This window comes from Mastigoproctus giganteus, chromosome 2 (genome assembly GCF_048544385.1).
Source record: "Mastigoproctus giganteus isolate SK-2022 chromosome 2, ASM4854438v1, whole genome shotgun sequence".
Lineage (NCBI taxonomy): Eukaryota > Metazoa > Arthropoda > Arachnida > Uropygi > Thelyphonidae > Mastigoproctus > Mastigoproctus giganteus.
Window position 1 is genome coordinate 29,099,894 of NC_143576.1, and position 18,596 is coordinate 29,118,489.

The 18,596-nt window shown below is 37.3% G+C and overlaps 1 protein-coding gene across 1 annotated transcript in view; it reads right to left on the bottom strand.

Annotated features, from left to right (window-relative positions):
- Nucleotides 1-18,596, bottom strand: part of LOC150089240 (solute carrier family 12 member 2-like) — a 253,122-nt gene that overhangs the window by 35,773 nt on the left and 198,753 nt on the right. Inside the window, exons 18-19 of the mRNA XM_090389918.1 lie at nucleotides 14,533-14,775; nucleotides 5,155-5,269 (exon numbers count right to left, since the gene is read on the bottom strand). Of these exons, the coding sequence (XP_090246044.1) occupies nucleotides 5,155-5,269; nucleotides 14,533-14,775 (358 nt within the window). The remainder of the gene's footprint in view (nucleotides 1-5,154; nucleotides 5,270-14,532; nucleotides 14,776-18,596) is intronic.

The following is an 18,596-nucleotide window of genomic DNA, read 5'->3' on the forward strand; positions in this document are numbered from 1 at the left end:
TGTCAGGGAAACGGGGAACATGCTTTGTAAAAAGGATAGGTGGAGTAGGACCAGGGTATGTCATGCAGGGGCAAAGGTTGATGACGTTGTAGAGCGGATATCATCTTTTAAGGGCACAAAAGGTGATATAGTTGTACACGTTGGCACTAATGATATTAAGAGTAGGAGACTGGCGGAATTAATTAGCAAGTACAGGTCAATGTTGATAAAAAGCCGTGAATTAGGGTTGAATTTGAAAGTGTCTGCAATTCTGCCCAGACACGATAGGAGGGAGTATATGATGAGAGCCTTGTCGATCAATTCGGCCCTGGAGGGATTGTGCAAGGCTCAAGGGGTAGAATTTTTTTCAGCCTGGACTGTACTTGTTAACAGGAGAGATTGCTTCTACAGGGATGGGATACACTTAAATAGAAAGGGTGCAAGAATTTTTGCTGATGCTGTCGAGGCAGTGTTAGGTGGGTCGGAAAACTGCTAGTTGGGGGGATACAAGGACTAATAGATTAACAGTAGCCACTGGCAGAGGTGGAAGTGATTCTTGCACTGCTTCTATTGAAATGAGCGGAAGCCTGAAAAACAAGATGCAGGATATTTCAGAGACTGCTGGGAGTCATTCCGGTACAAGTAAACACATGGGTTGTGTTAGGGTAGCTAAGAATAGAAACAGGTGCATGTATACCTGCATGTACACCAATGCTAGGAGTTTGGTAAATAAATTTGATGAATTTGAGGTATTGCTCAAAACATCAAAGGCAGATATTGTTGGGATATCAGAGATGTGGTGTCACACAGATATAAGTAATGCGGAACTGGAATTTGGGGAATACAATGTGTATAGAAAGGATAGACAGGACAGGAGGGGAGGAGGGGTTATGCTATTAATTAAGAAACACATAAAGTCCAAGGAAGTGAAGCCAGTCGACATCGATGGACAGGGCAGTGTCGAGTCAGTTTGGGGTGACATAAGCATAGGGAAATCAAAATTGAGAGTAGGAGTGTGCTATAGGCCTAATGACTCTGATGAGTATAATAAGATATTGTACAGGGAAATAGAGTGGGCCAGTAAATCAGAGAGTCTTATAATGGGGGATTTTAATTTCCCAGATATTGACTGAAATTTGTGGATTGGTCACTCACACACTAGCAAGGCTTTTGTGGATTTATTGGATGATTGTTTTCTACATCAGCATGTTCGTGAGGCAACAAGAGGGAGCAATACTCTTGATCTGATTATCAGTAGTGATTCTTCATGCATTAAGAATCTGCAGATAAATGAACCACTAGGTGGCAGTGATCACAGTATGTTGAAGTGGGATTTACTCAAGGAGTAACTACCATCAGATTTAAAGGGAAGGGTTTTTGTTTTCGTAAAGGCGACTATGATGGTCTGAGACAGTATTTAAATTCTATACAGTGGGACCAACTGATGATGTTACCAACAGCAAACTCAAAATGGGAAGCATTCAAGGAACTAATCTTGGAGGCTACCAGGCTTTACGTACCAACTAAGAAATATTGTTCAAGCTTTAGGCCTAAATGGTTGTCAGATGAACTAATGGGACGTGGCAGAGAAGAAAAATGCATGGGATACATACAAATTAATGGGTGACATGGAAGCCTATGATACATATAAGTTGGTCTGTAACCAAGTTACAAAGGAGATTAGGCAGGCAAAGGCAGACTACGAAAAATCCTTGGCAAAAGATGCAAAGAAAAACAGAAAAGATTTCTTTACATATTTAAATTCGAGAAGGAAAGGGATGAATCAGATTGGTCCACTGGATATTGATGGTTCAACAGTTGAGGATCCTGCTAAGGTGGCTAACAATCTAAACGAGTATTTTGCATCTACATTCACGCATGAGGAGTTATTCAGGAAGGAGAATCATGTAGGTAAAGTAAACAAATCTCTCCTCCACTTTCCTCTCAGGAAAGTGGAGAGATTGTTGAGGATAAACATAAAAAAGGCACCTGGGGTGGATGGGATCTATCCAGTTATATTAAAGGAGGCAGCAAAGGAAGAAACCCATGGACTGGAGATGTGCAAATGTAACCCCAATTCACAAAGGAGGATCAAAGGCTGACACAAGTAATTATAGACTTGTTAGTTTAACTTCTGTTCCAGGTAAGTTAATGGAGGCACTGGTTAAGGAAGCACTGCAGGATCATCTAGACAAGAATTCAGTTATAGCTCAGACGTAGCATGGTTTTGTTAAGGGCAGGTCTTGCCTGACCAATTTGATTGGATACTATGATGTAGTCACAAAAGAACTGGATGCAGGGAATAACTTTGATATTATATATTTGGATCTTAGAAAGGCTTTTGATACTGTTGCACATGGAAGACTACTGCACAAATTGGAACAGTGTGGCATTGGAGGCAAGTTGCTGCTATGGATAAGGGGATGGTTGAGTGGCAGAAGACAGAGAGTGGTAATCAATGGACACTGCTCAACGTGGACTAATGTTATTAGTGGAGTTCCTCAGGGTTCAGTGTTGGGTCCGTTGTTGTTTTCGGTGTTTATGAATGATATTGATGATGGGATATCAAGTTTAATGTCCAAGTTTGCAGATGATACAAAGGTTGGCAGGGTTGTTAAGGACACTACTGACGCTATGCTGCTGCAACAGGATCTGGAAAGGTTGAGCAGATGGGCTGAGAGGTGGCAAATGAAATTTAACATTGACAAATGTAAAGTACTAACATATGGGAAACAGCAACCCCAGAGCAACGTATCAACTCTGCGGTACTACACTGACAGTTGTGGAGAATGAAAAGGACATGGGGGTAATTGTGCAGGCAGATATGAAGTCCTCTGAGCAGTGCAGACGAGCTGCAAGAGTAGCTCATGGTGTCATGTCAATGATATACAGGAATTTTTCTAGCAGGGATAAGGAGGTGATTATTCCCTTGTATAAGGCAATGGTTAGGCCACATCTTGAGTACTGTATACAGGTCTGGAGGCCTCATTTCAAGAAGGATGTAGAGCTGCTGGAACGGGTACAGAGAAGGGCAACAAGATTAGTGAATGGAACAAAGGGTTGCTCTTACGAAGAAAGGCTTAAGTTTTGCAAATTACAGAGTCTGGAGACTAGGCACCGGCGAGGTGATCTGATAGAGGTGTATAAGGCTTTGAATGGTTTGAGCATGCTCAATGCCAATGGGATTCTTCATCTTGCTCAGAATAATCACCTCAGTGGGCATAAATTCAAATTGAGGAAGGACGGATGTCGAATAGATGTGCGGAAATTTGCCTTTGGCCAGCGGGTGGTTGGTTGGTGGAACCGACGTCCATCACTTGTTGTTGAAGTTGATAGCCTAAACAAATTTAAAGCTCAACTGGACAGGTATTTCGAACGAACGGAGGGGTGAAATGGGAGTGGGTTTTTTTTTTTTTTTTTTGGCTGATGCTGAATAAGCTTGCTTTCTTGCATCATATGCCTCTACTAATGCTAATGCTAAATCCACAAAAACCTTGCTAGTGTGCGAGTGACCAACCCACAAATTCCAGTCAATATCCGGGAAATTAAAATCCCCCATTACAAGACTCTGATTTACTGGCCCACTCTATTTCCCTGTACTATTTCTTATTATACTCATCAGTCATTAGGCCTATAGCACACTCCTACTCTCAATTTTGATCTCCGAATGCTTATGTCACACCAAACTGACTCGACACTGCACTGTCCAACAATGTTGACTGGCTTTACTTCCTTGGATTTTATGTTTGTTAACTAATAGCATAACCCCCTCCTCCCTTCCTATCCTTTCTGTACATCATACTCCCCAAATTCGAGTTCTGCATTCCTTATATCTGTGTGACACCACTTCTTTGATATCCCAACAATATCTACCTTTGATGTTTTGAGCAATACCTCAAATTCATCAAATTTATTTACCAAACTCCTATCATTGGTGTATACATGCACCTGTTCCTATTCTTAGCTACCCTAACACAACCCATGTGTTTACTTGTACCGCAATGACTTGTTTTCCAGGCTGCTGCTGCTCATTCCAATAGAGGCAGTGCAAGTATCACTTTCACCTCTGCCAGTAGCTACTGTTAATCTATTAGTCCTTGTATCCCCCCCCCAAGCTAGCAGTTTTCCAACCCACCTAACACTGCCTCGATAGCATCAGCAAACATTCTTGAACCCTTTCTATTTAAGTGTATCCCATCCCTGTAGAAGCAGTCTCTTCTGTTAACAAGTACAGACCAGGCTGAAAAAAAAAAAGTCTACCCCTTGAGCCTTGCACAATCTTTCCAGGGCCGAATTGATCGACAAGGCTCTCATCAGTTTGGTGACAAAGAGAAAATAAATTTTATATATTCTTGATACTTTACTTTTAAAACATTATTATTCTGATGCTTATATGTTTTGATTTTCTTTAAACTTTTAATTTGATGTATAACTATTGAAACAAAAAATAATCATACCTTGAGTAAATAAATCTGTAAAAAAATCTAAGAATCACTAAATAACATTTCAGTCTTCAGGACTGCATCACTTGTATGAAATATGCCCCAGGCCTGTAGCTTGGGCCAAAACTAGAAACAAACATGTTACAGGACATTTTCCAGTTCTTTGTTCCTATGCACATATATAAAGCAAAACTGAAAAATAATATGCAAAAACCTCTTGAGGCTGGATTTTGATGTTTCATTGTCTAGGTATATGAACATAACAATTGGTGATTATTCAGTTTGCTTTATGTATTTGCATTTGAGACAGGGCCCAGGAAAGATATTGTAATGTTATGCATGTATCCATGTAATAATAACACAAAAAAAAAAAAATGTAAATTATGTTAACAATAAGCACGTGTTATCAATATTTCAGGACAGAATCAACCCACAAAAGAACCACTTTAAAAGATGTAAAAAGTTTTTTTTTTACTTTTAAAGTTTGTGCTATAATGCCTCTCACTGCCAAGCTCACTGCTATTACAGTCACTGTAATATGATAAACTCTAAGTATTTCTATATTTAACCATATCCTGTCTTTTTTGCCACTGCTGATTAAAATATTAATAGTGAGAAACTACATAGCAATTTCTGCTCACTTTCTACCAGTTTTTATATTACGATATTTATGAAAAATATTATATGCATTCAGAAATATCTCTGTGCAGTTTAAAACTCAAAGACAACTTACTTCCTCTGTTCTCTGTCTAGTTCATCCTTTTTATTGGCAAGCGAAAAAATACGTAATTTGCAACCATTCCACTGTGATCGAGTTGTCAGTAAATGAGGTATTAACATTGTAAGACCTAATAAGTTTAGAATTAACAAAATAATCAATCTGATTTCAAATAAATATAGCAATTAAGAGCTTTAAAAATGGTTTCTAGCTTTTACAAATTACAACAAATATGAAAAATTAAATAAACTAAGTTCATATTTACATACAATATAATATACATAATAAAGGCAATCTCATTAATATTTACTACCAACTGACAAATGTCTTTCATTACTGTAAAATGACAGTAATGAAAGACATTTATTTTGTAGTATACTGCATCACAGGCCATACTGCACCAGTGTACGCCGAGTGGACGGAAATCATGGGATACATACCTAGTAACAGGTAGGCCCACCTTTGGGCTGGATAAGGGCACCCACATGGCGAGGCATTGAGTCCATTAGTTCACAAAAGCATTACACAGGACAGATTTTTCCCATCCACGCTTCCTGCACCGCTGTCCATGATTCCATCGCATTCTTGGGTGGAGGATCCAAAGCTCAAACAGACCTTTCCAGAGCATTCCAAAGATGCTCCACAGGGTTCATGTCCTGTGAATGAGGAAGCCATTCCACAGTGGTAAAATCTGCAGAATGCTCTTCGAACCATGTTCTAGTCACCATGGCTCTGTGGGGAGTTGCATTGTCCTGTGGGTGCATGATGACCATGGACGGTTGCAGATGGTCTGCAAGGATGGATATGTAACCTGGACTGTTCCAGACATGCATCTAGATATACCAGTGGTTTCAACATGTGCCAGTTGAACACGCTCTAGACCATTAAATTTCTTGTTTATACTCCGGCACGACAACCAAGTCAGTAGAGTCTGGTGGTTTGGTGGCTCCCATAACGTATTGCGACTAATGATCACCTGATGGTCTTGACGGAGATGTTTCTGGCACCTCCCTCGAAGTCAGTGGTGATGTGTGGCACTCTCGCTCTCTGGTTGGCTGAAACAATGTGAGACAGACGTCGATGGCCACATTCATTCACTATCTTTCTCTGCTCACAGTGCTGTTCATGGGCTCTTGATACTGTGAAATGGGGATAGTGCAATTTCTGTACCTCCTCTGCAATAGAGTGATGCATGCATCGGGCATCCACTATCATCCCTCTTTCAAAGTCTGTTAATGCAATGTTTATTCATACTGATATTGAATTACAGTCTGTGTGAACGCAGTGTACCTATATACCTGCCGAGTGGCGAGTTTGTCCACTAGCGAGAGGGGTGACGGCATTGTGTTGCCCAGGAACCAGGTATCCCATGAATTCTGTCCTTTCAGTGTAATTCTTCAGAAGCTTAAAGCAATAAACTGGAATGCGATCTACACACTACTTCCTTCTCAAGCAACAGACTGCATCGCAGATCACCTTTGGAACACCTCTTGATTAGGGGCAGCAAGAAAAATAAGAATTTGTGAATGGACCAGGCCGTGGTTCTCCAGGCAAATGAAATCATATTTCAATGACAAGCAAAAAGCCTATTGAGAATGGCAAAAAATGAACTCCAGAATCCTATATTTTTTTCAAAATGAAAAGAGCCATAGTCAACAGGATAAGACAAAAAGCTCATTACAAAATAATCTGTGAGAAACTAGCAAAAGCAAAGAGAATCCCTAACAACTTGAAAAAAACACTTCCACTAGCAAGAGGGGTGACAGCGTCACGTTGCCCAGGAACCAGGTATCCTGTGAATTCTCTCCTTTCGGTGTATTTTGTCTGTACAAATGTGTTCGTAGACTAATTTACACATTGTGCATACACTTAAAAATAACTATCAAGGTAAACTTACTCCCTTTGTTTGAGATTGAAGAGGGCTTTAGGAATTCTGTCTCTAATGGAATTTAAACTCTGAGCTCTCCTCTCCTCTCCTCTTCAAACAAGCAGACATATGGACCAGCATTCTACTTTAATTCTCTCAATTGGACTGATGTTTCCTCCAGTTCTTAAATTATGATTGGGAGTTGAAAGCGGTTTCCTGCTTCAGTGAAATTTTTGCCATTCCCATACTTTAACCACAACTGAATTTCTCAATTATTATGCTGTCTTAAGGAATAATCTTTATGAAGGACTGCAATTTTTTTTTAATCTTCATTAACATATGAAACATAGCTGCTCCGTAGCTGCTCTTGTTGATATCATCACATAAAATAGATATTATGCAATCAAGTGAATAATATACTTTATATCTGGGGAGAGGAACGGGAGAGGCACTATGAGACACTGTCCAGAAGTTCTATGGTGTCCCCTTCAAAGCAATTGCTCTTACAAGGTAATATACCTTGTCCAGTAATTCAGCCATTGCACAAAACACTTCTAGACCCCTTGTTTCATTACCTCTTGCAGCACCTCTCAATTTTTGTTGGATCTCCTAAACTTTCATTAAACCTCCTCCATTTAAGTTCAAATTTTAACCTTTAAAATGTTTTAAAAGAAGACCAGACCAAATTGCAACGCATACATATGCACTGTTCTGCTTGTTCTCCAAATGCCAGATTTAGCATTTCTTGTTTTTCAGAAGCTGTTTGTCCAAAGTTTTTTTAGGTCTTTCCATTTAGTTCCTATGCCTACAGCCTTGTGTTTGTACTCTAATATTTTTGCTTTATCTACAATCTAATACAGGTTTGAAATGATACCGGCTTCAACTGTGTATTTTTGATATCTCCTGCCTCAATGTTACCCTATACAAGGCAGTTCTTTCTTGATTACAAGTAGCCAACAAAGGGCTTGCACCACTAGCCAGCACTGCTGTCAAACAACCTTATACACTATACCATTAAAAAATATCCAATAATAAATTATAGGTCAAAGGACAGGATACAGAAGGATGTGACCACCATCTTTGAGTAAAGGTACAGTGTTAATTTGGGCTTTGTCATTTACAGGTTATGATCATTCTTTGTTTCCGCTTTATGGCTAGCTGTTATTACTTGCCACATGCTTTACACTATGTAGTCTCCACAAAGAATTACCAGACTAACATAATATCTTTTTAAATTATATAACACCAAGGAAAGTGATGCTACATGATTTTAAAAAGTTATCAGCAATTTTAGCAAAACTTTAAATAATGATATAAGTTGAATATAAGCACAAGCCTTAAGGTTGAATACGTGTATGAGGCAGCTGTCCTTGGTGGAAGCAAAGATCTCCTCCTGACTGAAATAAAATGCAGCATAGTTAACAAAAATTTGATTTAAACTTTAAATATATGCCGGAATCCTCATTACTGTACTGCAGGGGTGCTCAAACCATGTCCCACGGGCCACAAGTGGCTCAAGAACACAACAGAGTTTCCAAAAAATATATATAATAGTGCAAAATGGAGTGTAGCAACTCCTGTGCCACCTATAGGTTAAACAGGAAATCTCAGCTTCTCAACGAGCATGCACAGGTGGAGCTGCTACATTTTTATGTACTTTCTAGTTCTAGTGTTTACCAGAAAAGTATTAAAAGTATTCTCGAGTCTCTGGATCTTTCTAGAAACTATCAAGGTGTATATATATATTACTTGTGCTTGCATGGATTTTATTCATTGTCATTTGTCAAAATCAGTTAGAATTTGATCTTGCAACGTGCTCTTTCCGAACTTTCAATTATTGATGACTAATATTAATAATTCCTTAGTTTTTATTACATTGTTTGAGTGTTGTAAAAATAAAGCTAAGTGAATTTAATCATTTAGTGAAGTTTTAATTACCTTTGTTATATAAAACATAACAGTAATAAGAGGCCCTAGTAAATTCAAAATGGTGGGTACCAGCAAAAAATGTGTTTACAGTGAAGTTGTTCGCAATTTCAACGAAAAATGGACTGATTCATATTTCTTTGTGGAAACTGATGGAAGACCTGTTTGTTTAATGTCAGGAATCAATATTCGCTGTCAAAGAATACCATTTGAAAAGACATTATGACACGAAACATGCAACTACGTTCATCAGTCTCCAGGGTACCTGACCCTGGAGACCGACGAACAAATTTTATTCAATGGCACTGGACGGCACAGACAAACTGAACCTTCTCAAAAAATCATTAAAATCGCAACAATCAGTTTTTAAGAAAGTATTGGAGAATGCTGAGAGTTACGTCAAAGCTAGTTATGTCATTGCTCAAAAAATTGCCAAAAGGTCAAAACCATTTTCTGGTGGAGAATTTGTGAAGGAGTGCCTTGTAGCATCAGCTGAAGTTGTGTGCCTAAATAAAGCTGATGCCTTAAAAATCAACTAGTGCTTGTTTCAAATGACCATTACTAGGAGAGTAGAAGAACTGGCATTGAATGTTGAGGAGACATTGGAAACAAAGTTGCTAGCATGCAAAAATTTTATTCAGTGGCACTAGATGAAAGCACAGATTTAACTGATACAACTCAGTTGGATATTTTTATTTTTAGGATCGACGACGAATTAAAGTCTTTGAAGAACTATTGGCTTTATGTTCCTTGAAAGGAACCACAAAGAGAACAGAGATTCTGGAAGCTATGAAAATGACTCTTGCTAGATATCACCTCAATTTGAAAAACCTCGCAGGGTTGGTGATGGATGGAGCCCCAGCTATGCTTGGAACAAAAGCGGGATTGGTAGCACTTTTAAAAAATGAACAAGAAATAGATACTAGCAGATTTACCAGCTTCCATTGCATCATTTACCGGAAAATTTGTGTGTCAAATCTCTCAGTTTTGAAAATGTCATGAAAGTTATTACAGACATTGTGGATTTTATCCGAGCGAGGGGTTTGAATTATTGACAGTTTCAAAATTTTCTACAGATGGAATGGGATGCTGATCGTGGCAACGTTGTCAACTTCTCATGTGATGGTTAAGCCATTCAAAAAGGGCTCACAAGGATTTTTGAGTTGAAAGATGCAAAAGGCAGCATGACAGCAAAAGGCAAGCCAGAATCAGAGTTCGATGATCCGAAGTGGTTGGCCCACTTTGCCTTCCTTACAGACATTTCTTCTCATTTGAATGAGTTAAATTTGAAGTTCCAGTCAAAAGATCAACTGGTGCGTGTCCTGTTTAACCACATCAAAGCTTTTCACATGAAATTAGAACTCTTTAAGTGCCAACTTCAAGACCAGAATTTAACTCATTTCCAAGGAATATTGAAATTCACATCTGGTGAGTATGGGCTTGGCACACCTAGGCAGTGGCGTAGGAACACCTTGGCATTGGGGCAGGTGCCAAGGGCGCTGACAGGAGAAGGGTGCCACTGACAGGCCACATGAGTACAGTGCCAAGCTATTTCGACACCCGAGGCTAGCTGACGAAATGGCGCCCCTCGATGATGTCGAATCAAGATGACAGCACAGGGAGGTGAAAATTAATTTTCACACACCGATTCAAGCCTGCATGCATCCTTACATCTGAGTACATACTACATAGCATCATAGATCTATTTGCTGTCCAGAATATAACTTTGAAGGGACCAATCAGGTGCATGCTCGAATGCATAGCAGCAGTTCGCAATTCACGCATTGTGTACAAACTGAATAAGTTAGTGTTTTTGTGATTGCTATGTAAACAGGTAATCGTGAATATTGTGATTTATAATTTAAATAAAACAATAAAGGCCAAATTAATTTTAGACATGCCACCAAAGAAAAAAAAGTGGACATCAGTACTGCGTAATAAGACTGCATGAAGAGGAAATTAGAAAAAAAACATTCCGCTAGTATACAAAACTGGATTACAATAAGCCACTCCAAACCTGAAAGTGACAAAGAAAATGAACATGATTCGAATGAAGATGAAACAAATGATGACGATGCCACTGAAATGGAAGTCCAAGAAAAAGCTCAAACAGTTGAAGTTACTTTAAAAGATTTAGAAAGTGTGGACAATAATCAACAACAGTTGGCAGAAGAAAATGATGACAGCAATAATATTAACATGGAACATGTAAGTCTGAATTTTAATGATCCGACCACATGGAACTTTAATACCCACAAAAACAGATCTCTTATGGTGCACAGTCCAGGACATATAGTCTCCTGTCACTAATGGCCAATGTTTCAATAATTCATGGAAATACAAAAATGAAGGTATTGAAAAAAAAAGAGAGGAAATGAGTTATTTTATTGCAAAAATGAAGGATGCAATATTTTGTTTTCCGTGCCTCTTATTTGTATCTGGCACAAACAATGTTCCATGTTGCAGCTCAGATGGATTTAAGGATTGGAAACATCTAAATCCAAACGTTCTTTTTCGTGAGAATTCGTTACAACACAAACTATTTAACAAAATGGAAATTATTAGAAAAGGGTCTTCAAAAATGTGGACTAATTGATGACGCTCCACAAGCAGTAAGAAGCGAAATGGCATCATATATTGAAATGCATATTGTTCTGTGCTGAAAATAATTTGGCATTTTGTGGACGTGGTAGTAATATTGATACCGAAGAAAAAAAATTGTAGTGTATTTTTAAACTTGATAAAATTTGTCAGCCAATTTGACTTTAGTATGAAAAATGCTCTGGAATCGCATATTAAACACCACACTAATTATTTACCTCCAGAAATTCAGAATGAATTTGTTAGCAATAAAAGTACGAAGTGAACTAATTTTAAAAATAACTAAACGCAACAAGGCATAATATGTTAAGAGGAAGAGTTTTATATCTATATAATATCGAAGTGGATACACCACAGATAACTCTTAATAAAAAACTACGATAGTAGTGTGAGTGGCATCATTTCCTCTGTATCTCATATTGTGCTCAATTATAGGCCAATAGCTTTGAAACAGTGCCGTTTAACTTCCATGAAACAACAGATGACCGTTTGTCAGGATAAAGGAAAACCACTCTCTTCTAAATCTCTAACAGGGTTCTTACAATAGAAGGTTGACCAGAGCCTTGGTCTGCCCACTGGCTATGGATACACAGAAAGTAGTTGCCCAGCCGGACTTTGCAGTATGTGAGACAGGTAGTCGGATAGGTTCTACGTGTCTCACTGAGTGGCAGATGGTAATCTCTTTATCTTTTAATTCGGAAGTAACAACAGCATTATTGCTTGCTTGAAGGCCATGGGTGCGAACGATGTGTACCCAGTTAAGTCTTGTAATGCAGTTGTTATATGGAAATTTTCTTCATTCTATGAACCAAGAAAATTTTAGTTTCCATAAAACAAACAAACAAAAAAAAAAAAAAAAAAATTCTAAAAAAATGAAAATATTTATCTCTAAATAAGTCTGTTAAACAGAGGTACGACTGTACTTATTATTTATTATGATTTTACCAATTATCGAAAAAAGGTGTGTATCCACGAATTTGCCAAGAGTGCCGAAAACCTAGCTAGGCCTCTGCACCTAGGGTCCTGAGCTGCTGGATATCATCATTCTTCTCTTTCTTGATGATTTCCTTCTACTTTTGACTGTCTCTCTCTCTCTCTCTCTCTCTCTCTCTCTCTCTCTCTCTCTCTCTCTCTCTCTCTCTCTCTCTCTCTCTCTCTCTCTCTCTCTCTCTCTCTCTCTCTCTCTCTCTCTCTCTCTCTCTCTACTCAAGGAATTTTTTTTTTTTTTTTTTTGGCTGGAGCAGCATAAGCCTCAGGCTTTCTTGCACCATGTAGCTAATAATAACAATTGTAGTCTGCAAAATACGTTCCTCAATATGTGACTGCAATATCTCAGCTCCAAGATTTCCACACTCAAGAAGGGACCTGGAAAGTGGTAACTAACCCCTTCTCCAGGGCCTCCAAAATGGAAATCATTGACCTCCAACGTGACTCAGACCTGATAATCAAATTTGATGAAGTGCCTCTCCTAGAATTTTACCAAAAATATGTAGAAAAGGTAAAATTTGTTAATTTAAGAATGTATGCGGCAAGAATCTTCTCCCTCTTCAGAAGCACACACTTATGTGAACAGATGTTTTCTAGAATGAAGCACTCCAAGTCAAAATTGAGGACAAAAATTACTGATTGTCATCTGGAGCACTGCCTCTGATTAGCTACCACAGAAATAGTTCCTGATATTGAATTATTAGTAAAAAATAAGCAGAGTCAGTTTCTCATTAACTGAATCTTTAATTCCTTTCATTGCTATTGTATGGTAATAAAATTTGCTTATAAATGCAGTTGGTTTTGTTCTTTTAAAGTTTAAAATTTAAACGATCCCTAGGTTTACAAAACAAAGTTATTACCATGGAGTCGAATTCAGAAACAACTTTCAACGGCAATATTTTCAAGTCGAAAAATTAAAAGAATCACATTATAGTAAAGTGTGTGGAACAACACTGCAATTGGTTTTAAGTGTTTTTACTCAACAAATTTTCCCTTAGGTGTTGCTTCTGAATTAGAGCCTAAAAGAGAAACAAAATTTCTGAAACAAACCTCTAAATGGAAAACAAACACCTAAAGCAGCTTTTTAAAGTGACTTCCATTTTGTACAATTCAGTGCAACAATCCAAGGTTCTCCGGCATACCTTATCATTTTAGGACTACTGTATGGCCCGCGACTTCCAAAAGGTTGAGCATCCTTGCTATACTGACAAGGCAAATTCTAGAAGTTAAGACATATGTAACAGTTGTGTGTTTAAATGGAATTTTGCTTTCATACATTGCTAGGCATTCACTTAAATTATATTGTTCACAGTTTGGCACATCATTAGCCAGCTCATGAGAAAGCAGTAAGCTTTAAAACAACTATCCTGGCAGTGTCTAAGGATTTTATAAATCTACTTGACCTTTCTCATGATGCTATGTTATTTGTTATTTTTGGTTTTTAGGAGCATTAGCAACTAAGGCCATATTGCTCTGGGAATATGTCGTGGTCATTCCCTGACCTTTCCGCATTCTCCGTATTTGGTGGTGACGGGCTCGAACCCCGGTCTAATCAAGAAGCGTGTGCTACGCACTGCTGCTCCTTCACACCTGGTTACGGAGGTGCCATTTCTGATTATGCCACACAATTTACAAAGATTTTAGCAACTTAGGAATCATGGATAATAGTATTTGTCTTCAAGCAAATATAAGGAGAAATCTTCAGGCCAAATATTCAACCCACAGTCTACTGGGAGCAAAGGTTTCCTGGTGATTGAAATCAAATGCAGTGTAGCATGAGACATTTAATTTGATTCCATTCAATTTAAAATTTTAATGAACAATTAAATATGTACAATATATGAATTAAGATTTTTTTTTTGGTACAACTCTAGTATATTAATGTTCATCCAATTTAATAACTGTTACAAAATTAAAATTAATGAAATAAGAGTAGTTTAAAAAAAATTATAATTCATGCCAGCAACTTTATATTTTTTAAAATGTGTTAAGGAAAGAAAAATTCAGTTTACCTCCATCATCATAGAGCCACCAAACGTCAATTGTACCCTTTTTTTGTTTTCGTTGAAACTGGTTGGCAGACAGTACTATATCTTTAGGAACAGCAATTTTTGTTTTATCTTCAAGTGCTTCAGCACTTACTGATAAATTTTGGCAAGAATATCCAGTAGGATTTGGTGATATAAAACCATTTGAATAACCTCTAGAATTACACAGGGATGGTGGAGATGAATCCCTAGAACTGTCATCTGTAGCTTTGAATGATATGTAATGAAATAAATAAACAATTTAATTCTGATTATATAGTCAGTATATCATTAAAAAGATAGATTTTTATGCCAAATAACCTCTACGTAAAAAGTAATAAAGAAAACTGCACAAGAAATTTGTATATAACACTAGCAAAATATATTTTTTATACAAATCACATATTTTGAGCACACTTTACTTACAATTCACAAATTTACACTAAAGTTTGCAATACAAAATAATATAATTAACATAAAATATATGAAGTAATGCTTTCAAGTTTACTTTGATCAACAGAGACAATTAACAAGCACTCGGTATCAATGTTTTAGTAATGAGAAAGAGAATACATTGCGGATAATTGGGGTAAAAAACTCTGTTCTGAGGGAAAAAAAAATTTTTCTTTAGAAACCGGACTACATTACATTACACATGGAAATGCATTACTGTCAAATTTGGTGATACCAAACAAGTTGAGCTAAATTAACAGTGACAGAATATTTGTCAAAATGCTGTGCATATCCAATTTGAAAAGGTTCAGTAACTATTGATTCAAGCAAATCAATAATTATTTTGTTAAAGGGTCAGCAGAACTTCAACTGATATAAGTAAAGTGCTCATAGTTAGTTTTGAAATGTGCTACTTCAAACATATGACACCACTTAAAGGATAATCTGTTATTTGTTTAAACCTTGAGTGGCCATATCAGATTTTAAAACATAGCAGGTTGCGTGTTAAATTTCTACTCAATAAAACTTATACTTAGATGGCTATTTTTTGAATATTTCTCATAGACACTTATTTTTTTACCCTGTTGCCCAGTTTCACACAGAAACACTAAATACAATATCACATGTATAAAAATCAATGACACTTTTTTTTTTAAAAGTGTCCAGTTTTCACTGATGATTTCTGTGCTTCAACTTTTCAAAGTATACAGGGTGTTTCAAAATTGCACAGAAAAAAAAAAAAAAAAAAAAAACGTAGGAGCATATTCTACAGCTAACAACAAGCAAAAAAAAAACTTCTTACAAACATACATCAGTCTTTGTTTCTAAGATGTTAATTTGTTATTTGGTTTTTAGGAGCATTAGCAACTAAGGCGATATTGCTCCAGGGATATGCAGCGGTCATTCCCTGACCTTTCCGCATCCTCTGTATTTGGTGATCACGGGCTCGAACCTAGTCTAATCAAGAAGCGTGTGCTACGCACTGCTGCTCCTGCCCACCTGGCTATGGAGGCACCACCTAAGATGTTAAACAATAATCATAAAGTGCCAAACAAAATTTCTGAAACAAACCTCTAAATGGAAAACAAACTTTTAAGCAGCTGTTCAAAGTGACTTCCAGATTGTACAATTCAGGGCAACAAATCAAAGGTTCTCCGGCATATCTTATCATTTTAGGACTATTCTTAATGATTTTTAATCAGCTTAAAAATGCAATTCCTTAGTTCATTTTGCATGATAATATGTATGGAATAAACCATGGATTTCGTGTGACCCTACACAAAGTAATCTAAGGATGCAAGTTTGGCTGATAGAGGTGTACAGAGTCATTCTGACTAATCCATTGGTTATTGAGCCATATTTAAAAAGTTAGTAGCATCACAAGAAAGTAGAGCTGGTTCATTATTATGCCTAAACTACATCCTCTGCCAATTTTCAATGGATATGCCTTCAAATAGTTGTCACACACTGTTTCACAGAAAACAATTAGTATGCCATTCCTGAAATTTTGTTGGTAAAATATAATGACCAAACCAGGTAAACAGTAAGATTGGTCCTTGTTATTTGCAGCAATTTTTATACTGGACTAAGTATGAGTGTTTCAAGATTTTAGAATTCCATTTCTTGTTGTTGTTGTTTTGGTTTTTAGGAGCATTAGCAACTAAGGCCATATTGCTCTGGGGATATGCAGTGGTCATTCCCTGACCTTTCCACATCCTCCGTATTTGGTGGTCATGGGCTCGACCCCAGGTCTAATCAAGACGTATGTGCTACACACTACTGCTCCTGCCCACCTGGCTACAGAGACGCCTCCATTTCTTGTAAAACATGGTTAGAAATTGAGGATCATGTATGCATTTCAAAATGAACCACTGACAAAATTTTCTACATTTATTAAAACCCTTCCTTCATCACTTGTTCATCATTATTATTGGAAGGGATGGTTCATCGTCCCTTCCAATAATTTTGCTAGTTTTTTTTCTTGAATTTATTCAAACTACCCACTTCCACATCAACAGGTGAAAATTTGTTCCAACAAACAATCACCCACTGGCTGAAGACAAATTTCCATGCATCTATCCTGCAGCCATCCTTCCTCAATAACAATTTATGCCACCTGTGTATAGTCTAAACAAGAGGAAGAATGCACCGAGTTTGTTCAATCCATTCAAAGCCTTAAACACCTCAATCAGATCACCTCACAGGTGCCCAAATCTCTAGATGCTGAAATTTGCAGAACTGAAGCTTTTCTTGGTAAGACCACCCTATTGTATCCTTCTCTGCAGCTGTTCCAGAAGATCTTGCTTTCAGCAGATGTCGCGTTGCAAAGATACATATTCCTTGAAATTTTATTGTATTTTTGATTAGTTAACTTATTAATTTGTGTTTTACAAATAGATTAAATAGGCTCAGTAGCATTCGATAGCTTATTTTTTAAATTTAGCTAGTGATTTTCGTACTGCAATCATATTGGTGTTTCTTGCGGAATATCATAGTGCAACAGTAGTGTAGAAGAATAGTAGGGTTTAAACTGCAATAAATAAGTATTTTTAGGATTTTAATTACTTTCTGTATCTTCTGTATTTTATCGTATTTTAGATTAGTTAACATTAATTTGTGTTTTACAAACAGATTAAATAGGCTTAGTAGCATTCATTAGTATTTTTTAAATTTAGCTAGTGACTTTGTAAGTTAGAAATCACTACTCGTACCTCTATAGTGTGGTTGTTGGCAAGAATATTGTAGCGTAACCAGTAGCACAGAAGAATAGTAGGGTTTTAATTGTAATAAAAAAGTATTTTGAAGGTTTTAATCACTTTTCGGGCATATATCTTTTGTATTTAGCTAAGGATATAACTAATTTAACATTGTGATTGTTATGGTATAGTGTAGCTTGACAGCATATATCTAGAACTTGACAGCTAAGGTATAAGGTAAAACTATATAGAAGAATACATATTACTGCTTAGCTTCATATAGTATGGTATAGTCAAGTATAGTATAGAAGATTAATCAATTAAATTTATTAACCTTATTAATTTAAATTTTTAATTAATTTCATTGTATTTAAGTGGAAATCATGTCTAGACCAGAGTAGCAAAGCAACATGCACAAAGTAGCGGAGGTGCTGTGGGTTTAGGGGAGAACTGAAGGGGGCAATTCTCCAACACATCACAGCCTAAAAAAATGTGCAACTTTTGAAATGTTTGTGGACCTTTCTGCAACAGGACATGATCAAGCCAAGGAAAATGTCTTGTGTGTGTGTGTGTGTGTGTGTGTGTGTGTGTGTGTGTGTGTGTGTGTGTGTGTGTGTGTGCGCGCGCGCGCTAGGTGCACAGAGTGTCAAGAAATTAGGTGCCAAGTCAGCGTTCTGATGGATATCTACAAGAGCTTGAAGAACAGGGTAGATGCCCTCGAAGTTTTCAGCTGCCTACATCAATGCCCTTGATGATCAAGTACATCATGCACTTGATCATCAGGCACCACAGTGGCAACCTTCAGGGCAGAATGCACTGGTCCCACAGGAGCTAGTTATTGTTGGTGACTCTATTGTCAGAGAGATGGGAAATATTAAGAATTTGCAGATAAAGGAACCA